The sequence below is a fragment of the Rhinolophus sinicus genome, chromosome 8 (genome assembly GCF_057876585.1).
Source record: "Rhinolophus sinicus isolate RSI-liver-muscle chromosome 8, RSI-T2T, whole genome shotgun sequence".
In the NCBI taxonomy this organism is placed as follows: Eukaryota; Metazoa; Chordata; class Mammalia; order Chiroptera; family Rhinolophidae; genus Rhinolophus; species Rhinolophus sinicus.
The window spans coordinates 77,580,853-77,592,944 of NC_142508.1; the positions used below are offsets into that span (position 1 = coordinate 77,580,853).

Genomic DNA, 12,092 nt, shown 5'->3' on the forward strand with positions numbered 1-12,092 from the left:
AGATACCTATTACATACCAGACTATACTAGGCTCACAGGATGCAGAGAAATGAATAAAATACGGTTGTTGACCTACAGGAGCTCAGAGGGGTGGGGAATGAGATGAGAAAGGAGAACTAAATTTCATGGCCTGGTGAACTCTAAATAGAGGTATGAATAAATGTTCTGGGCATCCCGAGGAAAGTCTCGTGTTCTGCCTTGGGAGGCTGGGGAAAGCCTCCTAGAGGTAACAGCTAAACTGCAGTAGATGCTGTTTTCAACCTATGGCTGAATGTGAGGGGTAGCTTCCAAGGAATAAAACTGATCTCTTCAATTGAATTCTAAAATCACCTGTTAGAGGGAAGTTCTGAAATTGTTTTGCACACTGGAAGCATTATTTGAAAAAATACAGAGGGTGACAAAAAAAAGTATACACATTTTAAGAAAGGAAAACTGTATTAAAATTGTAATATTCAATATATACCGATGAATACAAATGATGAATACAAGTCACGTTTGACTTCTGCAATTATAAGAGGTGCTCAAAGTGGTTACCATTAGCGTCCAGACACTTCTGATTATGGCAAACTACTGCTTGAGCAACGTTGACCAAAGTGTCCACTTGTGTACATTTTTTGGCACCCCTGGTATGTATTTTCAAATGTATATATAATGTTTTCCAAATACATATGTATAAAATCTCCAAGAGTAGCCAATCCAAAGAGCAGTACTTATCACTAACGACTTCAGATGGTAATTCACACACTTTCACATTCCTGTTTCATACCATCTCCTATAGAGCTTGGGGGTACAGAGCTGAATAAGACATGGGCCCCTCAAGACGTGGAAACAACCAAAATGTCCTTCGATAGATGAATGGATAAAGAAGTTGTGGTATATATACACAATGGAATACTATTCGGCGGTAAGAAAAGATGATATAGGAACATTTGTGACAACATGGATGGATCTTGAGAGTGTAATGCTGAGAGAAATAAGTCAGACAGAAAAAGCAGAGAACCATGTGATTTCACTGATATGTGGTATATAAACCAAAAACAACAAAAGAACAAGACAAACAAATGAGAAACAGAAACTCATAGACACAGACAATACTTTAGTGGTTACCAGAGGGTAAGGGGGGTGGGGGGTGGGGGGTGGGGGGTGGGAGATGAAGGTAAGGGGGATCAAATACATGGTGATGGAAGGAGAACTGACTCTGGGTGATGAACACACAATGGGATTTATAGATGATGTAATACAGAATTGTACACCTGAAATCTATGTAATTTTACTAACAATTGTCACCCCAATAAATTTAATAAAATTAAAAAAAAAAAAAAAAAGACATGGGCCCCTGCCCACAAGGAACTCCAGAGAAAGCAGCAAATGTGTTATAGTGCGATAACTGTTATAATATTAATATGGCAAAGATTTGCTTCAAAAGTGTTGCTCACAAATTAATAATAACTTACCATTGAGTCATGGATAAATTAGAATCTTGTCTGAACTAAGTACAGTGTGTTTGTAGTTTTGGAAATAGCCGCTTTTCCTCTCTCCTGCCTCAGACGTTGGTGCACATGGGTATTTCCTCTGCCTGGAGTGCTGCTCCCGTCCCCCGCTGCAACCTGACTAAATTCTCTCTCCTTCGGATCCCAGCTCAGATATTACTTCCTCTAGAAGCCTTCCCACGCTTCAGTCTAAATTAGATTCACCCAGCAACTCTCTCTCCTTGAAGTCTGTTTGGTTTTCTTAAATAAATTGTGTAATGTTTGTCTCTGTTACAGTGTCAGCTTCCTAAGGGCAGGGCTTGTGTGTGTGTTATCCACTGCGTACCTGAACGGTAGGGCCTCAGTCGTTTACCGAATGGATGCAGGAATGAATGAGTGCTCACCATGGTGTGAGGCACTGCACTAAAATTTCTCCTACACTGCTTATTTAATCCTCACAACAATGTTGTTGTGCCTATTTTAAAGATGAGAAAATGAGTCTGTCCCAAATTACAGTTTATCCATGGTCTCATAGCTATAAGTGGCAAATCCAGAATTTGAGCCCATTTTATAAACTGAAAACCCTTCTTCCTTGGCTACCCGAAGTTAAATGGCTCTAGTATTTTTGTTTAATTTTCTATATGGAATTAGCAAAAGACACTAACTGTTAATAAGAGCTACAAGAGCTGTGGTAACTTTTGGTTTTACATATCTGTTACTTTAGTGACATTCACAGTAGGATTCTGTAGTACATTCTGAATCATAAAAGAAATTAGAAAAGTAGAATCAGAATTTTAGAGAGACCAGAGCCTCTTGTTTTATAGGTGAAACTGAGACTAAAACAGTCGGGTAACTTGTTCAAGGTCACAGTCTGGTAACTAGAAGCCAGGGCTCTGAATTCCTGGCCTGCAATCACGTGTTCCAGCATCTCTGTTCAGTTTAGGGCAGTTTCCAAGCACATGTTTTTATATTCTTGTTCTCTTTTGGACTCCAGCCCAGAAGGCTATATTCTCTTGCCATACTAAATAGTAAAGTGGTTACTATAGACCAGGCTAACGAGAGAAAGTTATAGGTGGGGGTCGTTCAGACACATTATACCTTCCTTTGGTACTTTTTTGGCTTTTCTATTTTATGACCTAATTTCACCATCTCATTGACTGTGTAACGTAAATGAAATCAACAGTTTAGTCTCTGTCTTGCAGGTGATAAAAGAGGCCTGGTGAGAGTAAATGAGTTGCCCAAGAAAGTCACAGAACATGTTAAAGATGAAGCTGGAACTAGAACCCGAGCCTCTGGACCATGGGTCAGCAAACTGTGGCCAGCACCACCTGATTTTGTAAATAAAGTTTTATTGGAACACAAACACACCCACTCATTTACTATGCATCATTATCTATGGCTGTTACCACGCTACAACAGCAAAGGGTAGTAGTTATGCCAGATCTTCTGGACCACAATGCCTAAATATATACTGCTATCTGGCCATTTACAAAACAAGTTTGCTGACCCCTCTTCTAGGCTCCTGGCGCTATGGCCCTAGCTCTTTTGACCCAGGAGAGTGCTTCTTGCTTTTCAAGCTGCCCTCTACAACTTCCATTTAACTGGAAGGGATCTATGTCTCCAGGGGTCTTTTTCAATAACAGATGTTCTAAACCTGCCAACCTGCAAAAGATTAATGCCAGTTTTTCTGGGCAAAAGATACAAAACTTTTCAAAGTCAAAAATTACGGCTCCCAAATATGTCATGAGGGCATAAAAAACAGACACCAATCAACGTAATGGTAACAGATCAAATGCACAATGGGTACAGTTTATAACATTGTTCTCTGGAGCTTTTCAACCTGTCATATATTCTTTAGTAGGTGCTTGGACCTGAGCATAGAGTGATGAATCTCAGTATCCTCAAAGTGTGATCCATGCGCCAGCAGCACCCAGCGGCCTGGAAAGCGGTCGGTGATGCTCCTTCACAAGTTCTACCCTAGACCTACTGGGTCTGTAATTCTGAGGACGGCCTAGACACTGGTGTTTTAACAAGGCCTTCTGGTGGTTCTGATGCCGCTGAACCTTGACAACCGTAATGGGAGCCCGGAGTCTGTATTTCTAGCACTTTTCCACATGCTGCGGGTGCTGGCGGTCTGGGGAGCACACTTTTGAGAACCACTGCTCTAGATACTAGAACAAGAGATCAGGACATAGGCCAACAGATGAGTTTCTTGAGTTGATAAGATTCTATTGAGAAGCTTGATTCTCAAGAGTTTACGAGTAAAATAGACATTTAAAGAGATTAGAGTATAGACACAGGTGAAGCCTTCTGTGCATCCTTCCAGAATCCCCTTTCTCTCCCTTTCTCTAAAGAGAACCATTATCGTGAGTTTGGTGTGCATCTCATGCATCCTTGTTTTTTATAATTTTACTACTTCTGCGTACATCTATAAATAAATACACTTACATTTTCAAACTTTACATCATAGATCTTATAACAAATAATTCTCAATTTTTTTCTCTAGAAATTGTTTCTGAATGCCGTACATGTAAAAATACCACATAACTTTAGCTTATTTATTTTACCTGCTATGTAAATAAGCCATAATCTATTAATCCATTTTCCTTTTAGTAGGCATTGGATTGTTCCTGATTTTTTACTACCGTGTTTCCCTGAAAATACGGTCTTATACCGTATTTCCCAAAAAATAAGACTGGATCTTATATTAATTTTTGCTTCAAAAGACGCATTAGGGCGTATTTTCAGGGGATGTCTTATTTTTTCATGCACAACAGTCTATATTTATTCCAATACAGTCATGTCATCTTCTGGAACGTCGTCATAACATATTAAATGCATCCGTCTGGCTGACAATCTTAAGTGGGGCTTATTTTCGGGGTAGGTCTTATCTTCGGGGAAACACGGTATTTCAGAGTACTGTAGTAAATATTCTTGTACATGCCTTTTTGTATACAGTTGACCCTTGAACAACGCAGGAGTTAGGGGCGCCAACCCCCCTCACAGTCAGGAATCCACATGTCACTTTTGACTCCCCAGAAACTGAAGTTGTCCCTCGGTATCCACGCAGAACTGGTTCCCGGACCCCTGTGGATACCCAAATCCAAAGATGCTCAAGTCCCCTATAGAAAATGGCACAGATCAGTGCATAGTCGGCCCTCCCCATCTGTGGACTCCCAACTGCGAGTCGAAAACTGTACAGGTATTGAAAAAACTCTGCATGAGTGGAGCTACACAGCTCAGCCCGGTGGTGTTCAAGGGTTAACTACTGTGTGACAAGCTCCAGGGTGTGTGCCCAGGAATATGGTTTTACCTGTTTACCCACCCATCTATGAGAGATGAGAGCCCCATTTCTCTACATTTTCATCAAAACTTGGCATTTTCAGATATTTTAATTTTTGCCAATCACATCTCTGTGAAATACATTCTGTTTTTTAAATTTATAATTCCCAAAGTTCTAGGGAACTTGAGCTAATTTTTGTGTTTCTTGACTGAAATATTTCAGATTTCTTCTGGGAATTACTTGTGATACACTTTACCCATTTTCTATTGGGTTATTTGCCTTTTTACATGAATTTGTAGATATTCTTTATGTCATCTTTGCTAATACTTTATGCGTTATTTGTGTTTCAAGTGCCGTATCTCAGTCGATAGCTAGTCTTCTAGCTTTGTTTATGGGTAAGAAAATCCCTACTCTTGTGTCATAAGGATTCTTTTATCTGAAGTTTGAAAACTTTGCTTTGTACATTTAAGTCTTTAATATAGCTGGAATTTACTTTTGTGCGTGGTATGAGGTAGAGAACTAATTTCATTTTCTTCCCTCATTTACATATCTAGTCCTATCACTGCCATTTGGTCACTGATTTATAATGATGCCACCTCTGTGACATAGCAAGACTTCCACGTGTGTGGGTCCATTTCTGGCTCTGTAATCTGTTCTTGGTCTGTTTGTCTCCCCCTATGTCAGACCCAGTGTCTTAATTACTGTCACTTTATACAAATACTTTATATCTGATAAGACACATCTTGTGACCTTTTTCAAAACTGTTCTGAGTGTTCTTGATTTGCTCTTCAAGATAAATTATACGATTGGCTTGTCAAATTCCATGAAAAAGCCCCTCTTACAGTTTGGATTGGCATCACATTTTATTTATAGATTAGTCTGGAGAGAATTGACTGTTTTCAATTCATGAACATGGTATGTTTCCTTTATTCAGGTCTTGCACAGTAGACCTTCAATAACATTTCATAAATTTTCCCAAAACGTATTGGGCATCTTTTCTTAGATTTAGATTTATTCCTAAGTATGTTACTTTGCTTTTATGAATAGAATTATTATTCAAACTGGTTATGTCTGTCATACCTTTAAAGCACACCCCCCCCCATAACATGTTATTCTCTCCCTTTCCAGTAGATGGCAGTAAAATACATTGAGATTTCATTATTAATCTCTTTTCAGTGGTGTCTTATTTTTTTCCACTGAATTTAAAATGATTTATTTCAAGGTATTCTGAAATATGTCTAAGTTTTCTCCCTTTGTCCCATATAGGAGGATAAAAAGAAGCGAGATCGGGACCGTGTGGAGAATGAGGCAGAGAAAGACCTCCAGTGCCCGGCTCCTGTAAGATTAGACTTGCCTCCTGAGAAGCCTCTCGCAAGCTCTTTAGCCAAACAAGAAGGTTCGAATAACTGAATTAACTGTCCTGAATGAGGAGGCTGAAATTATTTTAAGAGTCAAAGCCAGGGAAACTGGGCTTTTAACTTTTAAGTTAAAATTTAAAAACTGATTTCTCTCACTCTAAGAACTGTAAATTAGCGTCAGTTTTGAATTGATATTCTCATACTTTAACCCATTTGTAAGTGGAATTCTGTATGAGATACTTAAGGATAGATAGGAGAGAAGTCACAGAAAATAAGCCGAACAATACTCTCTAGAATTTTCCTTTTTAAAACACTCTTTTCCTTTCTTCTTTGCTATAGAAGTAGAACAGACGCCCCTTCAAGAAGCTTTGAATCAACTGATGAGACAACTGCAGAGGTAAATGTTTTTTCCAGTATTTTTGTTACATGGAAATTGAAATGAGAAATACAAGATCCAACCACTTCTCTATTTTTGATTATTTAAAGCCACATTTTGTGGCCTAAATCCAAATGTACTTGATTTTAAAGTGAATGATAAATATTTTGCCTGGCAGTAAAGTACTTCAAGAGGCTGACTTTTAGATGTTCTTGTTTGGTTTGTTTTAACTGGCAACTTGAAGAGTGTTACATAATACTCTTTTAATAGCAAATTTCTTTTTAAAGTAACTTCTGATGTTAAAGCTTTAAACCAGGAATAAACAATAGAGATATTTCTACTTTGCTAATAGATAAAAATACCTTTTATATATTTGTGCAGTGCTTATCATGCTATGAAAATTCAACAATTATTAAGTCTGGGAGAAGAGACAAAATACTATAAATAGGATTCGTGACCTCTTAAATGCAGAAATTTGTTCTAAAAATTTCAATATCTAGATTAAACCAGTGTTAAGTTCTTAAAAGGGAAAATAATAACTCAATCTTTATTAAAACATTTATTTTGATACCTTTTACTCAGAATTTGAATTTTTAGCTCAAAGACATTTACGTTCTTTGCAGAGGATTTGTGGACGTAGAGCATGCATTCTAATCAGTGAACTTTCTTGTCTCTGTGTTACACTTACACATCAACCCCAGACACACACACATCATAAATAATTTAAGATACGTCCTCTAGTGCTATCTGCATTCAGCACATACTCATCTTTGCACTTAAGATGCCTCTCCCTTTGTGACTTTAAAGAGCAGTTGAGAAAATTACATCTCAAGTCTTTACATGTCAATAAATAATTCATTACTTCTCCCAAAGGAGTGGACAGGTAAGTATTGGACATTCCAACTCAATTAAAATGGTAGAGTGTTCTGGCTGTCTTTTTATTTCTGGTAACATAAGACCGAAATGTAGGTTAAAGATGTCACCCTAAAAGAAAGCTACTTGACAGGCTCTTAGTCCAAGGATGTCCACGTTGCTCAGATCATTTTGGGAATTAGAACCCAGAGGCGCATTTTTTTTGAATAGCCACAGTGATTGGATGCTGCCTCATCGTTGAGGCTCAGTGCTAATGCTGATGAAGAAGGTAATTGATCAAGCTTAGCACTACCATTTTTGGTCAAACCAAGTGGGACTGGATATTAGAGTGGTTAATTTTAGGGGGTGTGGATGATTTGAAGCGGTCCTCCAGAGATGATTCGTGGTGTTAGTCACAGTAACTGCTATGGATGGCACACGCATGGATGGCTAACTTCCAGACTGCATAGTTTTCTTACTCTCATTCTGTAGTCTCACTGCTTAGGCATCCTGCGGGAAGAACACAGGCAGATTCACATCGACCTGAGTTCAGATTCCAACTTTGTCTTTTATCAGACCCAGAACCAATGATTTGACCTCTGAACCTTAGTATCCTCCTAAGTGAGGATACCACCACTTTGATGGCTTTTGTGAGGACTTGCTATAAAATAACGTCCACTGGGCCTGGGCCTGACACATGGTAAACACATTTTAAAAGTTGCTGCTGTTACTATATTTTAAGCCATTTTTTATTGTGATTAGAGTAAGAAAACTTTTGGTATGCCCAATTTCCAGAGGGAAAAAAAAAATCAGTCTGATGACCTAATTATATAGAAGAGTGGTATTCAACCTTGTCGGTACAGGAAATACCAATGTCAGATTCTCAAATGCCAGTACCAGTACTCAACTCTAGGAATAGCAATGCCTGGATCCACCCTCCCTCCCCAAGAGATGCTGATGTTGTGGGTCTAGGGTAAGCCTCCCTATTATTAAATCGTTATTGGTCTTTAAAATTATTCCTTCAATTTTCAGTGAAAAACATGTTAGCATACTACAAATTCTTTCTACATCTAAAGGGTTTCCTCTGCTGCTCCTAGACCAGTAGATTTGTTTGTAGTAGAAATAAAATTGCCTTTTTCATATCTTCACAGAAAAGACCCAAGTGCTTTCTTTTCATTTCCTGTGACTGATTTTATTGCTCCTGGCTACTCCATGATCATTAAACACCCAATGGATTTTAGCACCATGAAAGAAAAGATCAAGAACAATGACTACCAGTCCATAGAAGAACTAAAGGTAACTATAGTTATTTATGTTGTGATTGGACAAATAAGAGCTATGATACAAAGTAACACCTTTGTTATTCATTTGAGAGTCAAACTCTTGGATCCTATATATATAAAATCTTGGTAGAAATCTGCATGTGTGGTATTCAGAATCTTTCCAATTGAGCTTTTGTTTTTCAAATAATTAACTTTAATATCTAAAATCTTTGTGTTTTGCTGTCTCAGAAAACATTTTTGAGCTTGAAGATACAAAACCAGATGAAATAAGTCATCTGCTATCTTTTATTATTTTGGGGGTTTTAGTAAAATTTTGAATCTCATGTGTTCTAATATATATTTTCTCAACCTTTAAAATGTAAAGATACTTGATTTTTAATTTCAGATCAATACAGGTAAAACTGATATTTTAATGACATTGAATTAATGTAGTTTCTTTTTCTAGACAAGGTGTGTGTATCTCCTATAATAGAAAATTGGCTTGTCCAGAAATAATTAACAGAAGTTTAATTACATTTTCTAGTTTGATGAAAATCAGTGGCTGTATTTGTTGAGCCTGTTTCCTTCAACTTTAAGAAGGAAATTAAAAACTTACAAGAACCTGCAAGCCACCAAAATGATGTAGATGCCTAATGTTATAGTCAAAGTTTTTTCCATTTTTAAAGTCTTGTTATATGTTGATTTCAGAGGTGATACTTTTCATTTTAATTGTCCACAGAAAAGGAACCACGTGTTTTTTTTAATTTGCTTTGTAGCAAACCACCACAAACTTAACTGGTTTAGATAATATTGATTTTACCTTTATTTTTTTTGGCATGAATGTTGTAGTGTTCACCTGACCTCAGGGCTGGACCCTAATCAGTTACAAAAAGAAAGTAAGACAGTAAACATTATCTTTACTTGGTCTGTTTTTTAATCCACATGTCAATCAGCTAAGATTTATGAATAACAATAGCAATTAATTCTATCTTTACCATCAATTTGAATATATAGATAATATTCTGCTTACTCTGGAAACATTCTCATGTATTCAGAGAAATGGAAACTTTTCATCTGGTGAAAATTAAGCTAGAGTTGTTTATTTCAGCATATTTCTGACCTTATTATTGCTTAATGGAAAAAATCTTAACTTTTGTTTTTTTCTTTTTGTGAACAGTTTTCCTCTGATCTTTCTCTTATGACGACAGGGGAGAGTAGAAGTGTGCCCCCTAAGTGTTTTAGAGCAAACGGTTCAGATTTATCATAGTTGAAATGAACAAGTATTTTTAAGTCTTTTGTGTTTTCTACATTACTACACATTTTCAATAAGCCAAAGTAATACTTATTAGCTTATCCAGCTCATTAGACTGTTCAGGTTTTTTTTTAAAGAAAAGTATGCACAGAGATCATTCAGCTTTGCACATGACCAAGTGCCATTACACACAAGTACAATAAAGCCTAGCACGTGACAGACAAGATCCATGGGATCTACAAATTGCCCTAAGAGACCAGACCATGATCAGTAGAATAATCTAGTCTTCTCTTGCCAGTTATAGGCCCAATGGTGACTTAGTATGAGTAATAATCATATTGTGTCTCCCTCACTTGCCTGTCCTTCCCCCGAATACATATTTCATAGTTCTTAACGAAATGGAAGCTTTTCAGAATATCTATACCAAGGGCACTTAACCTGGAGCCCTTCGGGAGCCGTGCATGAGCCCTTGGGACCAGGAACCTGCTAAAATTATATGAAAAATTTTGTGTTCGGCTGTGTGTGTGCACGCGTGCATGTGCAATGAGTGAGTCCATAGCTTTCATCACATTCTTAAACATCCAGGACCCAGCAGAATCCTAACTGATGAGAGACTTGGCCAGGGCCTCGGGATCCTCATGTACTGCATCCACTTGAAATTTAACACCCAATTTAGCGTGACCCTGAATCCGTCTTCTCAGGTGCATTTAAATAATGCTCAGTCTGCCTGTTGTCAGTCCATGCAAGTGTTCTAATTATTAAATAGTGGGGTATGAATGTTTTTAGAAGAGTATGGGAGGTTCGGATTCTTTTTGTTTGGTTTTTATCATTTTAACTTAATAAGACCTTGGTATAATCAGTCGCACATTTATCCATTGTAAAAATTACTTAACCATGAAAATATGCAGTGGGATTGCTGTCATGCAGGGACTCAGCTCCCGCTCCCGGCAGGTGAACACAGAATATGGTGAGGCCGAAAAGGAACAACGGAGCCATGGATGGGGGTTCATACCACTATATTCTCACTGGCGGCTGGGCGAGACACAGGAAGTAGGAGCCACACCATCTGCGATCCGTGCTTGCTAACTGCGCTTGCCAACGTAGCTACAGCAGTTGTATACAAAACAATAGTGGCTAGTGGCCAATTGGTTACAGCTGAGGGCCACCTAATAATCCAGCCAGCACCTTTCCACGTGAGGTCGAAAGCCTGAAAACTGCTCTTCTGGCCCTGTCCCCACACTCTGCCCTTCCAGGCTCTCACCTCACAATCTACTCAACAAGCATCTTCCGCGAGGGGCCTTAAGCAAGGAACGCAGAGGTGGATGCACTATCCTGGGCACAGCCAGGTTTTCTGGGTACCGCCGGGTTTTTCTGGGCACAGCCAGGTTTCCCTAGGTACCGCCACTTCCTGGGCACAGCCAGTCTTTCGGGGCACAGCCAGAATTTCTGGCTACCGCCAGGGTTCTCAGGGTATCATGCTGGAACATAAGTGGTTCACACCCAAAGTGCTTACACATTCTCGATGGCAGCTGGTCGAGACACAAAAGCAAACATCCGCCAGTACCCCACCCAACAAGGGGTCTTCCTGCACCACAATCTCACTAGCTGCCGGGCGAGACACAGGAAGCAAACATCCACCACCGCCCACACCCCAACAAGGGATCTCCCCACCCCTCCATGGGGGTCCAGCTCTCCAGCAGCTGCACAGCTTTTTCTATGCTGCTCGGAGAACCATCCACGTCCCCCACCCCTCCACAGGGGCCCAGCTCATGAGAACAGCAGCCACTGGGCATCACACGCTGTGTGGGGGACACATGTCCTCCTGCCCAGAAGTAGGCGACTCCATTACCTGACTGGAAGAACCTTGCTCGCTGCGCCAAGTGTAATGCAGGGTCTCAGCTTCCGCTCCCGGCAGGTGAACACAGGGTATGGTGAGGCCGAAAAGGAACGACGGAGCCATGGAGGGGGGTTCATACCACTATATTCTCGCTGGCGGCTGGGCGAGACACAGGAAGTAGGATCCACACCATCTGCAATCCGTGCTTGCTAACTGCGCTTTGCAGCATAGCCAGCTATATAGAAAACCATAGTGGCTAATGGCCAACTGGGTACAGCTGAGGGCCAACTGGGTACAGCTGATGGCCATCTACTGCCTGACCCAGCACCTTTCCACGTGAAGTGGAGAGCCTGGAAACTGCTCTCCTGGCCCTGTCCCTACAATTGCGTTCCCTAGTATGTGT

The 12,092-nt window shown here is 39.6% G+C and overlaps 1 protein-coding gene across 4 annotated transcripts in view; it reads left to right on the top strand.

Moving 5' to 3' along the window:
* The window catches only part of BRD7 (bromodomain containing 7), a 34,456-nt gene that overhangs the window by 7,464 nt on the left and 14,900 nt on the right, over positions 1-12,092 (top strand). For all 4 annotated transcript variants that reach the window (XM_019732332.3, XM_019732331.3, XM_074314927.2 and 1 more), the window contains exons 3-5: positions 6,019-6,148; positions 6,450-6,507; positions 8,490-8,634. In XM_019732332.3, coding sequence (XP_019587891.3) covers positions 6,019-6,148; positions 6,450-6,507; positions 8,490-8,634 — 333 coding nt within the window. The remainder of the gene's footprint in view (positions 1-6,018; positions 6,149-6,449; positions 6,508-8,489; positions 8,635-12,092) is intronic.